Source organism: Equus przewalskii, chromosome 25, assembly GCF_037783145.1.
Source record: "Equus przewalskii isolate Varuska chromosome 25, EquPr2, whole genome shotgun sequence".
Taxonomy (NCBI): domain Eukaryota; kingdom Metazoa; phylum Chordata; class Mammalia; order Perissodactyla; family Equidae; genus Equus; species Equus przewalskii.
In genome coordinates, this window is record NC_091855.1 from 44611756 (window position 1) to 44632284 (window position 20529).

The window sequence follows — 20529 nt, forward strand, 5'->3', positions numbered from 1 at the left end:
GGTTGCTCTAAAACTTATATTTAATAGTTCTGTGTGTTACATGCTTTCTTACAGTCCAACTGTTACAACTACTTTAAAAAACCTTGGGGCACTTTACAGACGTCAAGGCAAATTTGAAGCTGCAGAAACATTGGAAGAAGCGGCCATGAGGTCACGTAAACAGGTCAGTTAGATACCTTCTTTTTTTGTTTGTTTGTTTCACTTTTTAAAAAAGATTTTATTTTTTTAGAGTAGTTTTAGGTTCATAGTAAATTGTGAGGAAGGTACAAAGATTTCCCACATACCCCTGCCCCTACTCATACATAGCTTCCCCAACCATCAGTGGCCCTCAACAGAGTGATATACCTGTTACAACCAGTGAACCTACGCTGATACATCATGATCACCCAAAGTCCATAGTGTACCTTAGGGGTCACTGTTCTCGTTGGACGTTCTGTAGGTTTGGACAAATGTATGATGCCGTGAGATATCTTCTATTTTTAACTTATCTGTTAGAACTTTGAGTTTAATGATTTTCTTTCATGTGACTTATTGGAAGTTTGATTTAGAAATAGAAAGTTTTTAATATTTTAGTTTGTACAAATAAAATTACATCGTTTAAAAGACCATAAACATGATACCAAAAGCACAGCAGCGAAAGAGAAACTCAGCCAATTGGGTTCACATAAATTAGAGATGTTGTACATTCAAGGACACTATCAAAGTGAAAAGACTCCCGCAGAATGGGTGAAAATATTTGCAAATCACATATCTGGTAAGAGTCTAGTCTCGAGAATGTGTAAAGACAGAAGGACCACCTGATTAAAGATGTGAGCAAAGGACCTGAATAGACATTTCTCTGAAGATGATACACAAATGCCAATAAGCACATGAAAAGGTGCTCAGCATCATTAGTCATTACGGGAATACAAACCAAAACCACAGTGAGATACCACCTCACACCCACTAGGATGGCTAGAATCAGAAAAACTAAACAAACAGAAAATAAGTGTTGAAAAGGAGGTATAGGAATTGGGACCTTCATGCACTGCGGGTGGGGATATAAAGTGTTGCAGTCACCATGGAAAACAGTTTGAAGGTTCATCAAAAAGTTAAACATAGGGGGCTGGCCTGGTGGCGCAGTGGTTAAGTGCACACGTTCCGCCTCAGTGGCCTGGAGTTCGCCAGTTTGGACCCCAGGTGCAGACATGGCACCACTTGGCAAGCCATGCTTTGGTAGGCATCCCACATACAAAGTAGAGGAAGATGGGCACGGATGTTAGCTGAGGGCCAGTCTTCCTCAGCAAAAAGAGGAGGATTGGCAGCAGATGTTAGCTCAGGGCTAATCTTCTTCTTCTTCAAAAAAGTTAAACATAGAATTACTGTATGGCCCAGCAGTTCCACTCCTAGGTTTGTTTATACCCAGAAGAATTGAACACAGGTACTCAAACAAATACAGTTGATTCTTGTTATTCCTGGTAGTTAGTTATGTTCTGTAAGTTGCTGTGAACACTGAATCAGCAAATACTGAACCACTGCTGGTAGGGGAAAATACAGAGTCAGGCTCCTGCCAGCCTCTGATCACATTTATATCAACTAGACAATATGTAACCTTGTTTTATGTGTGCTTTTATTTAAAAACACCTTATTTAGTATATATACTGTTGATTCATTGACGTCGAATTCACAGCCAGCGGCCTCCCATTCACGCCTGAGGAAGCTCACCTGATGCAGGTGTTTTCTCGGTGAGGCCCAGCCCAGCCTTCCTGTGCTTAGGAATGCTGGCCGGCACTGCAGCACAAGAAAGCAGAGTGTCACCTTGCTCAGTTTTAGCTGGGGACGTGCATATCCAATGACTCAAATTTTTGGCCACTCTGTGCATGTCTACAAATAACTGCCAGCACTGTGAGTGTTGATTTGGGGATCACAAGTACATTTTGGCAGTTAGCTGAGTTCACAAATATGACTTCTGTCAATAATGAGGGTTCACTGTCCTTGCACACATGTGTTCATGGCAGCGTTACTCACAGTCGTCTGTAAACATGGAAACAACCCACGTGTCCATCATAGGGTGAATGGATGAACAGACCATCATGGATCCACACATTGGAATAGTATTTGGCAATAAACACTTATGAGCTACTGAAGCACTTTCCTTCATCAACTGAGGTATTTTAGTTAAGCTGCACTACAGTTTGTAAGGAAAACACGGGAAAGAGGCTTAATTCTTGCTGTTTAATTGCCAGTTTTCAGAGTAAGGAGTTAATGTATCATTATGTATGTGTATGTATGTATAGAGATGACAGTTTTGGTTGTATATTTTCAGGCCTGGAGGGGCAAGTGTGGGTTTTTTCCACCTGAATGGAATATATGTGGACTGTTTTCTGGCTGTTGGTTTATGGCCACTTTTTGGCTGGGATTAAAATTACCCATATATGCCTTAGAATTTTTTTCTTTCAAGTAAGTCTCTGCAGGGGCTGGCCCCGTGGTGTAGTGGTTGAGTTTGGCATGCTCCGCTTTGGTGCTTCAGGTTTGTGGGTTTGGATGCCGGGTGTGGACCTACACCACTTGTCAATGATGCTGTGGCAGTGACCCACGTATAGAACAGAGGAAGATTGGCAACAGATGTTAGCTCAGGGTGAATCTTCCTCAGCCAAAAAAAAAAGTCTGTGCAGAGTGGTTAGAGAAGACCTGACAGAGGTATTGTCGATGGTGTTCTCCTAGCTCGTGCCCCTGGAGGAACCCTTTCTGATGTCCTGTCATCCTTCGTGGGTCTTCTGACTCTGAAGGGCTGCTGCTTGGGGCTTTGTGATGTGGGGTCGGGAGCCCTGGCTAGGATCTGGCTTTGTGGTGCTGCATGGGATTCCGGCACAGACTGTGCTGTCTGTGTCACCCTGGGAATGGAGGGTGACTTAGATGGTCGGTGGTGCTCATTCTGGCTCTAGAGTGCTGTGAGCTGTCACCATCAGGAGTGAAGTCAACAATCCAGGCTTTGTTTCAAGGTGCCAGACGACGTTTGTCAAACGAGCAGAGTCCAGAGTCAAGAGTTGCAGAAGTTTGGGAAAAAAAGGAGTTTCTAGTGCTTTACTGAGAATGTTCCCTTTCTGCCTGGTGAGGGCCACAGCTGGCTTCGCTGTGAAAGTCAGAGCAACACATCGTCTGTTTGGGATTTATGTCTCCCAAGGAGAAACCTGTGAAAGTCAGCAAAAGTGCAGTATTTGCATGAGCTGTTTGGGTTGAAATCCCGTGTAGAACATAAACATGTTGCGTCTTGGTCGTCAGGTGGTCCTGAAGTACGCATGGAGAACAGTCCCTGTTGGGTTGTAATCCCATCATGTTTTAACTCAAATAGATGTGAATAATCGTTGAACAAACAAGATGAGTGCTTGCTGTCATTCATCACTTTCTAAAAGTGTGACAGGATGCTCTCAAAGTGCCTTTTATAGATCAGTGGCTAGTTTTCAAAAATGTTCTACTGAGCATAAAGTAATACATGCGTTTTCAATCATGGAAGCAAGAAACACAAGAGACTTAGTGTTAAAGTGTTAAAAGCTGGGCATTTTCCCAGCATACCGTGAACCTTTCCAAATTATAGAGAAGTGGAGAGAATTTTACACCTGTATACCTGCCACGTAGATTCTATTGTGAACATTATATATTTAGCACCTCTCACCCACCTATCCATCCATCAGTCCTTTTGTTTTCTGAAGCATTTCAAATTCGTATACATCAGTGCATTTCTTTCTGAATACTCAAGTGTACAGATCATTAACCAGAGCTCAGTATTTGTAGGTTTTTACAATTTGAGGTAAAGTTTGTATATAGTGAAATGCACAAGTCTCAAGTGTACATTCCTGAGAATCACTGTTCTCATTTTTTCCCTCTAACGTTTAAGAACTGTTTTTATTTCTGGTGAAGTTTATTTATCTTTGGAAGTCACTGATACAACTTGAGTGCTAATGGATGAACCACTTTTCCCCTGCCTGGCTCACAGGGTCTTGACAATGTTCACAAACAGAGAGTGGCTGAAGTGCTGAATGACCCTGAGAACATGGAGAAGCGGAGAAGCCGGGAGAGCCTCAATGTGGACGTGGTCAAGTACGAGAGTGGCCCTGACGGAGGGGAGGAAGTGAGTATGAGCGTAGAGTGGAATGGGGTAAGTACAGTACACAGTTGCCAGCGCGCTCAGGCAGGGCTTGTCTGTCTGTGGGCAGCGGCGGGGCCCGTCTCCTACCGGAGTGCTTTCCCGCAGCTTCCCCTGTCTTGTGTGCTAGACATTCTACTTTTCTCAAATTAAGTACCAATTAAGCTTTTTGTAAGTTCTTATCTTCTCCTAATACTGAAGTCTGTTATTTGTTTGAAGTGGTAATTTTCTTCTTTTTAGGAACCCGTGAAAGCTGTTTGGCTTAACTTTGAGCACTTAAATGCTGATTGAGTGTCCTGGTTATTTAAAGCATAATCCATAATCTGATTTTATTTTAATATTAGGATTAGCGTGGCAGATAACTAACTCGCTTTTTTAACTTACCCATTTTCATTGCTAACTCTAGTGCTCTTAATTTCACTCATCAGGCTACTGTAGATTTTGTTAGAATTAATCTAAATGCCTTAAAGGGAAATGATGTTTCAAGGAGAAGTTGTCTTTAGAAAAGAACAGGTACAGAGCAAGAACGTTAGGGTGGCTGCTCTTTTGTGTCCCACCTCAGTCCTGAACGTCCTGTTCCCGTTGACGGGTCCAGTGGTTCATTGCTCTTCACAGTTATCTGCCAGAGGTTCGCATCCAGAACACGTGCCTGTATTCAGAAACTGTCAACCCCTGGCGAGGTGCTGCCTCTGAGTTTCCCTGGTTTGTCTCTCTTACCACTGCTATTTATCCACTGGTTGCCAAAGAGCCTGTGACCTTCTGGACGTTTTCTTTCCAGTGAATTTTGGTAACACAGAGGTGACTTTTTTGTACATTGAGCTGGTATCTTTGCAATTTTGCTTTCCTCAGGGAGGATTGAGCGCTGGATCAGCTGGAGTGCGTCCTGGTGCACTATCGATGTTTGGAAGTCGCAGTAGTGCCATTTGATTAGTTGTAATAGTGCACATGTTTGGCCAAGTCGTAGTTTTGGGCTTTCTTAATCTGTCTTTTTGAATCTGTGTATTCTTTGGGATTTTCTATAGCTGTAGCACTTTGGTAAGGATTAACATTCTAAATAGACATTTTGTACAGAGTGTTAGCAGCCAAAATTTCAGGGAGGTCTTTTGAATGTTTTATCTGGTGACTCCCTTGCTTTGGTTTTTTCCTGTGCCAAGACAACCAATCAGCATCTGCTTTGACCATTCACCCTGTTGGGCAGTCATCCCAAACAAAAACAATGATGGCGGCCCCTGCTCTTGTCCCTGTGCGGCCTGCACTGTGTACTGTACTCTCCCCGTGGTTGCTGTTGTCCTGCATGCTTTACGTGGAGGGCCAAGTCCCTTTTGTCTTTAGAAGCCACGGTACAGATTTTGATACTATTGAATGAAGTTCTGGAGGAACTTTCTCTTGAGACAGTATTTCTAGGTCGATCTTCCTGTGAAATCGTACGATAGTAAAATTGTTGACCCAGAGTTTTATTACTGTCTTCAAGACTGAGACTCAGGGATGTGGGGAGCTGCTTTCATTCCATCCTGGAGGGGCTGGTGGGCAGCGCCCTGTCAGGCCTGCAGGCTGGAAGTACAGACGCAGTGGCTAGAAGCCAGCACTCCTCTGAGTGCGTGCTTGCTCCCCTATCACTTCACGTCTCTTTCTCACTTTGGACGTGCTGTCACTTGGGATGCTCACACACTGGGTTTTGGACACCTTTGTACTTGACTTCTAGACACTAGTGGCTCTGTGTCTTTGACAAAATCCACCCCAGGGCACATCGATCGGCTGTGGGGTCGATTGACTGCAGAATCTGGATCTTGGGTCATGCAGTGCAGTGGTTCCTAAACTCATAGCGGAAGGAGCCCTTTCTTCAAATGGAGTCTTACATAAAGCAGCAAGTAAATAGAGAACTGCTTGGATTAACCGGGCACGGGGCAGCCGAGGGCTGGCGCTCTCCACACTGGTCCCCTGAGGCTGCTGCTCAGACTCAGCCCCCCACCCCGTCACCTTCGCGGGAAGGCCATGCCTCTCACACTGGTTTCCTTGAAGCCTGAGGTTCTGAGAAGGTGGGGCTGAGCTCTCCTGACATTTGATTTTAGTTTTATTTTCAAAGCATACTTTTGTTGTTTAAGAAGAGGCAATAAAGGCAGTATGCACACACAGGTATTTTTTTAAATCGACTTTATCGAAGTATAATTATATTCAATCAAAGGAGCCCATTTTAAGCATCGCCTTTGATTTAGATGTTAACGCACTGCAGTCCCCGCATTAGTCTTTGTCCAGGTGTGAGGATAAAGCGTCTGATGCTGTCTCTGTGTGAGTGAAGATTTCCCTGAGGTGACAAGGCAAACGCTTGAAGGACTGTTAACATTTGCAACCACTTATCTGTATGCTTCAAGATTTTCTCAGTGTTATCACTCAGGATAAAATACAGGAGTAAACTGGGAGTTGAGGTAGACGTCAAGACTAGACCTGTCATCTGTAACTTCATATTTCAAATTGTGCATTTTGTAAAGGTAGCTTCATTGCTCTTATTAATTTATTATCATAAGAACCCGTTATACATTTATAGTGAGAAAAGACCATTCAGATTTTGTTTTATATTGGGCTTCTGTATTAGATTTTAGTTTTTTTTGGTAAGAAGTACTATTTTTTTTTTGGTGTGGCTCCAGATTTTAATTTTTTAAAACAGGGTTTCACTGCTCTTTAAAAAGTTTGAGGGGGCTGGCCCCATGGCCGAGTGGTTAAGTTTGCATGCTCTGCTTCAGCGGCCTGGGGTTTCACCGGTTCAGACCCTGGGCGTGGACATGGCACCGCTCGTCAGGCCAATGCTGAGGTGGCGTCCCACATGCCACAACTAGAAGGACCCACAATGAAAAATACACAACTATGTACTGGGGGGCTTTGGGGAGAAAAAGGAAAAATAAAAAAATATACAAAAAAACAAAGGACAGTGTGGTCAAAGATAAGGCACACTAGGTTGTAATAATTATTCCCTGTGGATACTGAACGTCTGGGTCAGCACAGAACTGAATCACATGCTATTAAAACAAGAGAAGTAAGCTTACTGCACATATGCTAATAATCCATATGAAGTTTTTTGATTTAAGTCTTTGGTTTTTTTGATCTATTTCTTTCTTTCTTTTTTTTTTAAAGATTGGCACCTGAGCTAACAACTTGCCAACCCCTTTTTTTGCTTTTTTTTTTTGCCTTTTTTTTTTGCTTTTTCTCTCTAAATCCCCCCCCCAGTAGATAGTTGTATACTTTTAGTTGTGGGTCCTTCCAGCTGTGGCATGTGGAACACCGCCTCAACATGGCCTGATGAGTGGTGCCATGTCCGCGCCCAGGATCCGAAGTGGTGAAACCCTGGGCTGCCAAAGCGGAGTGCACGAACTTAACCACTCGGCCATGAGGCCGGCCCCTCTTTTTATTTCTTTTTTTTTTTTGAGGAAGATTAGCTCTGAGCTAACATCTGCCAGTCCTCCTCTTTTTGCTAAGGAAGACTGGTCCTGAGCTAACATATATTCCCGTCTTCCTCTATTTTATATGTGGGACGCCTGCCACAGCATGGTTTGGTAAGCAGTATGTAGGTCCATGCCCGGGATCCAAACCAGCAATCCCCAGGCTGCCGAAGCGGAGTGCACGAACTTAACTGCTGCACCACCAGGCTGGCCCCTTGATCCATTTCTTTTTTCTTTTTTGAAGAAGATTATCCCTGAGCTAACATCCACCACCAATCCTCCTCTTTTTGCTGAGGAAGACTGGTCCTGAGCTAACATCCATGCCCATCCTCCTCTACTTTATATATGGGACGCCTACCACAGCATGGCTTGCCAAGTGGTGCCATATGGGCACCTGGGATCCGAACTGGCGAACCCTGGGCCGCCGAAGCGGAACATGCGCTCTTAACTGCTGCGCCACCCGGCCGGCCCCTATATGTTTCTTGACAGGGTAGATAATTTGTTTAGGGAACTACAATTCTGTTCTTTAACTATGTACCATAAAGAATGTGATTAAAGTACTTGAAAAGTAACTTCTTCAAACTTAGTTTTTTATAAAATATGCAGATCTAAAAGTCACTGTCAAGATAAGTCTGAATTAGTTCTCTTATGGTCCTACTTCTAAAACTGAAGGTTTTGTGTGCAAAGGAATCCTTTCTGGATAAGACGGGATTCCCTTTACCCTCTGTCCACGGGGCTTTATGTTAACTGTGAGGCCGCATGTGTCCGTCACTGGCACCCCGGTCCCACCGGGATGTGTGGGAGCCTCCAGGCTGTCCCAGTGTTAATTGTATTTACAGCAGGCCTACTAGACCAGCAGGAAGCATCGCACATGTCACATTGCACATGGGAGCTCAGGTCCTGAAGTCAGGCTTCTGTCTGTGCTGTCCTTCCTGTTTGTGGGTTGCTGGTTCTCCACTGGGGTCCTTCAGAAGCAGCCCCACCCACACCTCCCCATTCTATTCACTCTGCTGCCTGTGTTAATATTTCTAAAAGATTTTTAATACATTAAACTCTTACCTACGATTACTGTGGAATGGGATATACTGTTAATTAGAAATATATTTTTATTTAAAAAAATTATATTCAGAATACAACTAGAATAGACCAAAAAAAAAAAAAATTAAAAACACCAAGTCACCTGAAATCCATAGAGAATTACTGCTGTTTGTTTCTTAATCAGTAGATTACACTCTTCATTTCTGTTCAGGAGCCCACTTTTCTGATGTAAATATTCTTCATGGCAGTATAAAGAAGCAGACTTTATTTTTTTTGGACTTGTTAGAATGTAGTGAAATCTCCCAAACTCTCATGCCCGTATTGAAGAGAAATCTGCCTGGGTTTGGGGCGGGTTTGCAGCTGTCCTTTCCACTCGTTCTCACGGGCGAGGGTCTGAGGTGGTGGGTGCAAGGAGGGTGCGAGCCAGGGGCCACTCGGAACCCAGCTGGCAGCCAGTGGCGGGAGATAGGGAGGGGGAGAGGGTGGGAGTGTGTCTGTGTGTGTTTAACATGAAATACTTTTGGAATTTGAGTGAAATTACTCTCCTGTGTTCTGCTGAGTGTCTAATACAGGAATATTATAAACAACACTGCTGTAGTGTAGCACTCAAGTTTGAAATGAACAGCAGCAGTTGTACTATTTATGGAACTGTGTTAACATTTTAACATCGTTTTTCTGAAGAGCAGCAAGAACTTATGTTTTCTTGTCCTCCCAACATTTGTGGGGAGTTGGTAACAAGTTTTATTTTTCCATTTTAAAGATGAGAAAAATGAAGCTCGGGCTGGTTAAATGACTTGCTCAGCGTTCCATGGTGAGTCAGAACGGGCAGGGGCTCAGGTCCCCGCTGTCTGGGGCTTCGGTACGAGACCGTCGGGTTTCCAGTCTGCCGGGACCCAGGATGCATTGCTGCCTGTGGAAATCCATTTCCTATAATTAATTTTATTTTGGATTATCAACTGCATGTTTAAAATGTGCTGTAGACTTTTAAAGTCAGTGGTTTCTTAAAGTTTCTGAAATGTCTAAAATGTTAGTGCTTTTAAGAGAAAGTCCTACCTGATTTCAGAGAGAACTTTGTAGTTTAGAGATATAAAAGGATTTCTGTCAAAGCTAAAGCTTAAATGAATGTGCTCTCCTATGTGTAGCCTTTCCTTTGGTCACTATCGATGTTTTTCATTGTGGAATCTCCTTTATATGTGATTACTTGAAAACCTTTTTCTAGTAAGTATCAAGGAGGTTTCTAGCACAGTGCTAATCCATGCTCTGAAAATGTTGAATTTTATTTTGATGATGGTTAGGCATCACTAGTCTAGATTATGTGAAAGACAACATAAGGTCCAGTACCTGTTCTATACTGGGCTGATAGAAACAGGCAGAAGGTAATCCCCAATACTAAAGCGATGAAAATGCTGCTAAGATGTTGTGACCTAGAAATACTGTAAGCCAGGCTGTGCTAAGTGGGAAATGGGCCCTTTTCTCACAGTGGTCTCATCTGGGCTCTCTCTCTCCGTTTCTGTCTAGCAGGCCTAGCTGCCTTGTGTGACGCTCACACTGTCTCCTGCATGGCGGGCGGCGCCTCCTCCAGCTTTGCTTCTCTCTCCAGTGCTGACTGCTGTGTTTCAGTCCCCTAGGATTCCTGTCAGAGCTACGCCTCTCTGTGACTGGCCGTTCCTTTTGGTGCTGCTGTCCTTTTGGGGGGTTCCTTATCTCTGTATACATGTAGCTTTGCCAGATATGTACTTAGTAATATAAACTGTATTAATAAAAACCATTTACTGTGTAATACATGAGTTTAAAAATTAAGAGCGATTAGCTGTTCACTCTGATAAAAGGTAGTTAAAAATACCCCACAGGTGTTATTGCAGTGGCATGACGGTGACTGTTGACACTAGGTAGGCTGTAAAAGTAGGGCATGTGCTGCTCCCATTGTACTCAGAGACCTGGTGAGGCCACCCTGGGCTCCGGGCTCTCCTTTTAGGATCACACTCAAGTAGCATTTGCTGTGTAGTCTTTGTGTGAAATTTTGGCAATTCTGCTTTTCTCTACTAATCTTAAGTGTTCAGTGATTTGTGTATTTGTGTCTTTCTAACTTCTAATAAACTCACTCCAACTGACCTGTGTCTTGGTGTCTGTCTGCTTAGTAGAACTTCTCACTCTTTCCATGGAATGCAGCATTGCATAGCTTCTAGAAGGAACAGGGCTACTGTTAATCTTACTAAGTGATTCATTCTGAGAATAAAAGTTGCTGTATACACATTTTTTTCACTCTGTGTTTTTGATTTTCATATCCAGATACTGCCAAATGTTTCACTTATTAATGTCTGAATCAATGATGATGAAAGCTGGGTACTTTTTTATTTGCTTTCTACAAGGTGTGTGAGAGTTTTTAGTTATTTGTATAGAATGAGCATTTTGTTTAATTTTCCAAGCACATCTATCATCAACATTAATAAAACCGTTCTTTAAAATTTACTAAAGAAACAGTACGTCTAAGTATTGCATTTAGATGAAGTTGTTAAAAGGAAGTTGCCTGTCAGATCTGAATGTTCAGGGCCCGTATGGTTACATGGACCAGACGCTTCTGTGCTCACTGAACGTGGGGTCTGACTTTGGTGACAGTCCTAGACACGCTGCCTTAATTTTCTTAAGACTTTTTGTGTGTGTTATCGTCTGTTTCAAAACAGCAATATAATTCATTTTCCTTTGGGGATATTATAGCTTTTGTTTGAATGAGCTTCATGTTCAGAGGTTTTCATGATCATTGGATTATCTGTAATGAAATTTAAAATGGGTAGATTTCTGTTTAAAGTGTGTTTACATAAATGGCAAATTGGTGATTTCTGTAGGAATCATATCACCAGCAAGTCACAGACAAGCAGGTCACTTGTGATGTAAATTCTTGTTTTCATTCAGCTTTGCCTCTTGAGGGGTTGGGGGGAGAACCATCTGCACCTTCACGTTTGTTCACGTTTTTTTCAGGATGGCACTGGATCTTTAAAACGCAGTGGTTCCTTTAGCAAACTCCGGGCTTCAATTAGACGCAGCAGTGAGAAGCTGGTTAGGAAGCTGAAGGGAGGAAGTGCACGAGAGAGTGAGCCCAAGAACCCTGGGTAATTATCTCCAGCCCTGCCGCCCGTCCTGCCACGCCACCCACGGCCGTTCTCTTCGAGCACAGCGTCCTCACCCGCAGGCTTCAGGAAGCCATCCAGCTCATTTCCCTCACTCTAGCAATGGAGAAGTTTAGTAGTTTCAATCTTTCTTTCCCCAGGATAGGTTGAGAAATAATTGTGAAACTTCCTGTTTTTAGAGGCTAAAAGGGCTGATGCCTTTAAAAGAAATTTATGGAATTCCTTGGTTTTGTTACATGTTCAAAGAAAGCCTTAGCAGTGAGAAGTGGGGATATGAGATTAAAAGAGTGAGCATATTAACTTGTTTACTCTAGATGTACATTTAATTCGTAAATTAGCATCAGTTTAGATCCTTTAGAATTACTTTTAATCTTTTAAAATCAAATGCTAGCTACCATTAAATTTGTAAGTATTAGTATAGGGAGGAAAATGGTTTTTAAATAGAAGGATCACAATTTCGAGAGTTTAAGGAGTTTCTTCAGGAGAGTTAAAAAAACTTAGGTTTTTATGTATTTAAAAAAAGGTTCAGTTGTGCATCTTAGAGTCTTTTGAGCGATAACATTTACATTGTCAAAGAAATTTGGTTCTGAGATATTCTTTGTTTATAAGGTGTATCAGAGGCATGGTTCTTTGTACTTCTCTGTTAGAGTGTTAACAAATTGCCCCGGTATCTGGGTTATTTCTGATGTAAACAGCCACCTGTTTTTGGATGCATTTCTCCCAGAAGCATTGTTTTGTCAGCTGTTCTATGAAACTCAACTTCCTAAATGCTTCCTACTCTTTAAAGATTGACTCTTAGTAAAACCGTGTTTTACGAGTGATCCCACTTTAAGTTCTGTGGGTAACAATTCTGATGTCTCAGCAGTGTGAGGCCAAGTTCCTTTGGACCACGTATTGGAAGTATTAAAGTTCTAAGTCTTTTCAGTTGTCTCCTTTGCTATTTTAAGGTATGTCCGGTCTTGTTCCTCTCGCTGTCAGTGACAGTCTAACTCTGCGATTCCTGCTGTGATCCAGGCCCCGCTCCAGGATCAGCCCCTCAGCTGGGGGAGCAGAGGCCCAGGTCTGCTCTTAGCTCTGTGCCCCCTAGATCTCTCTCTGCTTGTGGATAAACATGTTTCTTGATGGCTTTTGAGACAAGAGGCGTCATTCGATTTTTCTAGGTGGCTGTTGCTTTGCTTCTGTGAAATATTTACAAGCCCGTTTCTCTGTAGGGAGTTTTAGGAGCTCCGTAGATGTTTGTTGTGAAAACCACCTGGAAGATCCAGTGTTTGAAGCCAGTCTAGGCTTCTGGAAGTATGTGGGGCTTAGCAGCAGATTGCTGTCCTGCTCTCTGGCTAGCACCAAAGTGCCCATGATGAGACAAATGAACACTTATTTGGGGAAGCAGATTCTAAATTGCCTTTGGAGTAAAGGGCTCTTGTTTTCGAATATTTACAAATTTCCAGAACTAAAATGATAGATTATTGTCTGTCTCTCTGAATTTTGAAAGGTTAAACATTTTTTCTTACAGTGTTACAAGAATCTGAACAGATTGTCGTGCGACCACTTAGTTTCCATTCCTTTGATGGAGCTGATGAGTAGAAGTGATCTGTACGTCACTGTGCTGTGCACAGGCGGCTATTAGTTCCTCCAGGGTAAACGCACTGGTCATTGGAGGTTCTGGATGTTGTGAAGCTTTTTAAACGCAAAGTCCAATTCTGGGACTAAGTCCTATGACGTGGACCTTCCTTCCCATGTGGCAGAGTTCAGAATTTTTCATTCTCTTTCTTCCATTTGTTCTTTCTTCACTGTGATCGAACAATGTGCAAACACTCCCCAACGTGGTAAATATTCACAGTACTGAAAACACTTTGCCAGCCTGACCTGGTGTAAAATAGACCTTTACACTTGCATGTACTAACATTTTTCATGTGTAATATTATTTAAGATGATGCCTGACTGAACTTTTTGAAAAACTAAATGACTTTAGAGATTTCATCCCATAAAGTACATAAAATGGAATAATCTTTCCAGGTAAGAGTAACAGATTTTATTAACTGGACCGGTGGTTCTCAGACTTAAGCGTGCATCAGCATCTCGTGGAGCGTTTGTAGAACACAGACTACTAGGCTCTGCCCCTCGCTTTATGATACAGTGGGTCTGAGGGGCTGCCCAAATTTGCCTTCCTGGCAAGTTCCCAGGTAGGGCCAGTGCTCCTGGCCTGGGATTGTGTTTCGAGGATCACTGACCTAGGAGTCCAGGAGCCGTGTTGGCAGCTCTCCGTTGAGAGTGACTCCACTGAGCTTCCACACTAATGCTGTGAGCACCACAGGTTTACGTGAACACTTTGGGCGCAGTTCGGGAGAGTCAGCGAAGAGTCGTTGACAGGAGTCAAGTTGTTTTCACTTTCCTCTTGTAATGAAAAGGGAGTTTGAGGGAAAAGGTTGCATAGCTTTCTTAGAAAAAGTTAATTGGCCAGCTAAATAATAGAATAATTAAATATGCCAGAATATAATTTATGTGTGATTTGGTTTGATTTTATCGTTTGTTCTTGATTAGTTCTAGGTAGAGAAAAGCTGACTCAGAACTCCAGCGACACTTGTGTGGAATTCACTGGGATGTTTTTGCTTTGTCCTGATTGGGACATTTTGGGAGTGAGTTTTACTTAAGGATAAGTAAATGAAGGTCTTTGCTTTTGGTGTAGTTTATTTACTGAGAACTTAGCGTTTGTCGTTTGCCAGGAGCTGTGCTCATGGTGCTGGCGGAAACGTGGGCTGTGACCTTGGCCTTCACTCCCTGTTCTGGAGCGTTCCTGTGTGTGTGTCTGCCTGTGCTCACCCCTCAGACGTGTGCTTCAGCCTCACAGCCGTGCCCCCAGCTCACAGAGTACACGATAGTGTTCTCTGTTTGTGTCATAGCTAGTTCACAGTCAGAATTACGGATCCTTGCACACATTTGAAAATAACCCTTAGCATCAGTTATTTTAGCTTTAAAAGCTAAGGTGACTTTCTGTTTGAGGGCGTCTGTGGTGGTAAGCAAGTGTAGTAATTTTATGATAGCCGTAATTTAACTTTAGGTTATAAGGAAATTTGTAGGATATTTTAGAAAGTTTTTTAAAAGTGTCAAATGGGAGAAAAGGTAAATGTATGTAAAAATCACTGTATTCCTTTATGTAAAGCCATGAAATTTGTTTTAAATTTTGGTTTATAAGCAGAGAAATACTGGCTTCAGAGTTTATTTTACTAATAAAAATTTTGTTTTTCCCTACTTTTAATATAGAAAAATACATAAAATACAGAATATATTTATGTATCTGATCTTTTTTTTTTTTTTTGAGGAAGATTAGCCCTGAGCTAACATCCACCACCAATCCTCCTCTTTTTTGCTGAGGAAGACTGGCCCTGAGCTAACGTCCATGCCCATCTTCCTCTCCTTTATACGAGGGATGCCTGCCACAGCATGGCTTGCCAAGCAGTGCCATATCCGCACCTGGGATCCGAACTGGCAAACCCTGGGCTGCGCCACCGGGCCAGCCCTATGTATCTGATCTTCACAGTGAGCTTCAAGTGTCTCTTTCTGACATGCTCACTGAGGGTGATGGTTTTACGTGGATCCTTGAGGTCCCCTGCCCGAGACTCACCTGACAGGGCGCTGTGGACTCACCTGCTGAATCAGAGGGTTGCATCGGCAGAGCCTCTCGGCTCCTATGTGAGCCAGGTTTTAAAAAGTGAAAGTAGACTGACACTTGGAGATTACGTGTGGTACTTTTAACGCAAACATTTTGCCCAGAAAGACACAGAGAAGCTGCCCTTTTATTCTACCTGGCGCTGAGTACAGTTAGACCTGGGACATGTCTGTTCAGAATTGGGTGGGCATCCCGGTCCGAGCGAGAGAAAGGCCCCTTCTCCCTTAGGGACGGTTCCAGGGACCCCCTCCAGAAGTAACAGAGGCCTTTGAGGGGTGGCTTAGCTGTGTTTCCTCCTCCTGGTTGACCAATGTGTTGATGGTTTGTCCTTGCATGTGCACTGTCCGGGTTGCAGCATGAAGCGTGCCTGTTCTCTGAATGTCCTTAACGTGGGTGGCAAGGCAGCTGAAGACCATTTCCAAGTAAGGAGCTCTGCCCTGCTTAACGTCCTTGACCACCTTGACCAGGCTAGCCGGGCTGGCCGCACACCATGCTCGGCACCACTGCTGTTTCAGTAGTCTTTTGGTGAACATGGACATATTTCTGATTCTTAGACGAATAGGCACCCTGATATTTTCATATTCTGCATTAACTCGATTATGTGAATTATAGGAATGTTCACATTGTGGACATGCTCAGTATATTAATTAATTATCTTTAAAAATAGTTTAATTGACCTAATTAAAAATTAAATAATTCTGATAAAGTAATAGGAAAACTTGGCCACTTAATTTATATTAAATTAATAAATGTATTAACGTGTATGATTTTAGTCTCTAATAAGTTTATAAGTAATTCATTGTTTAGTTAAGCTGTTCAGTGTTTTAAAACTATTCAAAACGTTACTAACATAAGTGACACACTGTCACTTTGATACTAAGATGTTTAGCACTTTGTCAGCTGTCCGAGTCAGGAACATGTTACTTTTGCATTCAAAACTGTGGGCATCCTATTCTCTATCAAAAATGGCCTTTTTATTTGCCATTTCTTTTCCATGTCTGGTATAACTGTCAGTGCGGCCAGGCTCCTGGACCCCAGCACCTGGCCTTGTTTCTCAAGTGTGCCCAGCAGACCAGGGAGCTTGAACTTAGGTGGAGAGAAACCTGTGACTTAGCAGTCACTGCTGCTCCGCCGGTGTCCAGACTTCCTCACTTCCTGCTCACTGCACCTGTTGAGTCAGTGGCTGGTGCAGTGACCCAGTCCAAGTGAGAAAGTGTTTGATGTACACTGACAGTAACGGGCCTGGCAGGGATGCTGACCTCACCCGTAGCACCCTGGGAGCTGACTGTTCCCTGGGTGCTTGTCACCAGGCCTCTAGTTAGAAGCTACAAGATGCTGGCAGGATGTTGGTTAGTTTGCTTTAAGCCCTCCTGGTTATGAGAGTAAAAGCAGGGACTTTTGTTTTAAAAGGCCTGAGCTGACAGTTCTCTCACTCCTGGTTCTTGGTGTTTGCACCTGCATGTGTGAGCATCAGGACTCTGGTGCATTGACTGAGAGTCGTGCGGCTGTTACTGGTAGAGCTAAGACCACGTGAAGCTGGGGTCATTTGAAGTACTGGTTAAGTATAATTTTTCCGTTTATTTTTTCATGCAGGAACGAAATAATTGTCTGGCAGACTCGAGAGCTCTGAGTGCCAGCCACACTGACCTGGCCCACTGAGGGTCAAGGCAGAGCTAGATAAAATCCCCGAGACTAACGAAGCCCTGAGACCCTCAAAGCTTTGCCAAGCCCCTCCTCACTCCACACGGAAGGCCCCCCACCGGGGTCGCTTCCTTTTCTAGATAGTGACCTCCACCGACCCCTGGAGGTTGCCCCGAATTCCGTTCAGCAGTCTGCAGTCCTAGTGACCGAGAGCTGCCGAAGCGTGAACGTGAGACCTGGCCCGGCGCGGCGGCCTGGGGAGGCAGACTTGGCACCAGCAGCCGGCTTCAGCATGTTCAGAATCGGCACTGCTCATGGACACTTGAACTTATCTGCCACAACACCAAAATCTGTTTTAAATTTTAATAGTGTATTAAGGCTGTAAATTAAGAGTCTGGAACCTTAACCTACATCCTTTTAGAATAAGCATCTAATGATCCGTGGCAGTAATGCCTAGAATTTAGAGGAAAGTGTCTGATGAGAAATGGGAGAAATGAGTAACTTGCCGGGAGGCCTGCTTCCCTCTGGGGCTCTGGTTCTCGAGTCCCAGTGCCTGTGGTGTGGGACCCCTGCCTCCCGTTCTGCTGCACACGCCTGGGCTCCCACGCCCACCCCTCTTCCTCTCTTCGGGCCCCTGTACACTAAGCTTCTCTTTGTACGGTTAAGTAACACAGAGTAGACTTTGACAGGAACATTTTCAAATCAACCCTAAGGCATTATTCCTTAAGGGGAATCTGTAAGAGTAACCGGTAGGGTCAGGAAATACTAAGCAAATGACAAGGTGTCGGTAACTGCAGATGACAACAGCTGTGCAGAGGGGCAGGTGAGCCGGAATATGAAGACTTGGCCTTTAGATTCAAAGAAGATTGGAAACACTGAGCATTCTCGTGAACTGCTGTCAGGTTTTGATTTTAATTTAGTTTAATGTAATGACATAGGTGGTGTCACAGCAAAGCACTTGTTTTTGTTTGCTCCCAGCCACCTTTTCCTCGTGAATGCACTGGGCTGGGGGACCTGCGCACTGAGGGCTCACTGGGAGCGTCTCCGTCAGGCAGGCATGTGTCCTCAGGCCAGCATGGCTTCAGGGCTGAGGGCTGGAGGTAGCAGCACCGGGGTTTTGGGTACAGCGAGGCTAGGCCGTGCACTTTCTTTAAAGGTTTTCTGTCATTTGATAAGAAATTACCTCATGGCATAGATTGCTTGTGTTTGAGGCAGTGTGCTGGTCTCCTCCCAGGGACAGGGGCTCTCTAGTGTGTGTGGGTCCTGCATTGAAGGTGCCGGCGGGGCTGACACGGTCTCCTTTGGCTGTGCTCCTTTCCTGGGCTCCTGACTCTGTTTAGGTTTTGCAGTTTCTGATGGATCAGGAACTTATTTTCTAAATGCTATCTAGAAGTGTTCAAAAAACCCGATGTGTTGTGAGACACCACCAAAAAAGAAAGAAGAGAGCAAAGCCGTGTCCTTTTGTGGACACTGGCTCTTTGAAGTTCACACTTTGGGTGCCATGGGGCAACACGTGGTGTTGCCTGGATGCAGTTTGCTGTGTCTGTGCCACATTATCGCCAGGGGACAGGGACCAAGGCACTGTCCCTCTCCTCCCTTGCACTCCAGGTAAAGTTTTCTTCTCCCCAGCCACACGCCGGCACGTTGGAAACCCACTCAGTTTCCCTTAGTGGATAGTTCTCTCTGGAAAAAGAAGGGGCGTTTAGAAAGAATCAACATGGAGCTGAAAATAGAATCTAAAGTTCCTGATTGGTGGAAATGGCCCATCTTTGCAGAAGCTTCTGTTGCACTTGTGCAGGCTTCGAGCCTGCCAGCCCCAGCCCCCCTGGGGGCCGTGGTCGCCTTTGCAGGGCTGTGTGGAAGCAGTGATGGGGTAAGAGAATCCACCGGGCCTCCAGGAAGCCAGGTGCTAGAACCTTCCTGTTGCAGAGGGGATGCTACTCAGGGATCTGCAATTTCTGACTTTCGAACTTGGATCAAAACAGAAAGGAGGCAGGTTGTAACCTCCTCCAAGCCTGGTTGTCTGAATTTTAACCTTCCTGGAGAGAAGAGCAGTGGGTCTGCCGTCCCTCCTCCTCAATATTTTCCTTTCCTGGGGAGCGGACCTTAGGGGAGCCAGCACCCATTTCTACAGTTTCTATCAAGTAGCGTGCTCCTGGCCAGAGGACAGACAGGAAGTGGACGAGAGCCGACAGGTATCTGCAGGGCCCGCCTCTGCACGTGGTTGAACAGGGGGCCTGTCTGAGGGCAGAGGGTGTGGGAGAGCCGGGGCCTGCAGCACTGGGTCTTTGTGTTCACAACGCTGGGGGATCCAGAGAGTTATTTTCTGTAATTTAAAAAAAACCCTATCATTTGTTTGGTCAGAAAGCTGCTAGAAATATCATGTAATTAGAAATTCAGTGTTTATAGTAAGATTATATAAATATTGCTAAGGATATGTAGTTTATAATTTATGAAACATCTTTCACTGTCAACTTTAGAGAATGTTCTTGGAAGGCATGTTGTGTGCATGAGGCTAACCTCTGATAAGTGTATGTTTGCCCTTATTTTTGAGCACTGTACTCTACAATTGTCAGATTTCTGAACTCTAGGAGGGCCCGTGATAGCCCCGACCAAAGGTGTGCCCACGTCAGTTGAGCAAGTCTTGGCAGGGCAGACAGCGTTGCCGACATCCTCGGGGAGGTGCCTCTGGGCAGGTCCATACACACCCACGTCCTCTGCTGTGAATTAGTTCCCCAACACTATGGGGAATCAGAGTGGTTTATACCATGGTGTGGAACTCACCCTGGGGGATCATGGGTCTGTGTGGACTGTCTGACGAGCCCAGAGAGCATGTCATGGAGGGGAGTGTGCACCTAGAAGCCCCAGGACGGCAGGCTGCTGTTGGGTGCTCCTCAGGGAGCTGGGCCTCCACACCCATCACTGCCCCTGCGCCGCACACCCGGGGGAATTGTGGGTGTTCTGAGACACCAAGAGGAAGCCTTCCTGCAAACGTGTCCTCGGCCTTGGGGGCAGCCCAGCGGGCATGTGGGCTGCCCAGGGCTGAGTGCTGGTGCTGGGCTCCACTTGCCGGAGTGTGGGTCGTTCTTTAAGTGTATGTTCTGTCCTGGAACTGTTGTTTTCCTTTCTCATTGTCAGTGTGAGTTGCCTAGGAAATTATGTGAAATGTTTATGTTACAAAAATAAAGTGTTTTATTTCCTGTTGTCAAGTCCCTGCACATTTTGCAGAAAGGCTCTTTTGTAAAACTCCAACCCTAAAAGATCTTTTTCCTGTTTTACACCAGCCATTCTTAACCGTAAGGGGTCAGACTACTTTGAAAATATGATGAAAGTTATAAATGGGCCATTCTGCCCTAGAAAACTGTACCAATGGAAAGTCTGCCCAGTTCCAGGGGTTTATGATCCCACCCGCAGTGCTGGCCTGGGCAGTCCCCGCTGTCCTGGCACCAGCCCTGGGGTCATAGTGTCTGGCTCATGGAACTGTGGAGGATGGCCAAGTCACTCAGC

At 44.4% G+C, this 20529-nt stretch overlaps 1 protein-coding gene across 29 annotated transcripts in view; it reads left to right on the forward strand.

Annotated features, from left to right (window-relative positions):
• Positions 1-20529, forward strand: part of KLC1 (kinesin light chain 1) — a 64243-nt gene that overhangs the window by 40117 nt on the left and 3597 nt on the right. For 2 of the 29 annotated variants that reach the window (XM_070593416.1, XM_070593418.1), the window contains exons 12-15: positions 55-163; positions 3974-4108; positions 9353-9403; positions 10114-10254. In XM_070593416.1, coding sequence (XP_070449517.1) covers positions 55-163; positions 3974-4108; positions 9353-9385 — 277 coding nt within the window. In that variant the 3' untranslated portion in view covers positions 9386-9403; positions 10114-10254. Of the gene's footprint in view, positions 1-54; positions 164-3973; positions 4136-9352; positions 9404-10110; positions 10704-11568; positions 11700-15736; positions 15804-16974; positions 20241-20529 lie in introns of those variants that run through there. The other 27 variants (XM_070593400.1, XM_070593403.1, XM_070593394.1 and 24 more) reach the window with 26 other exon arrangements.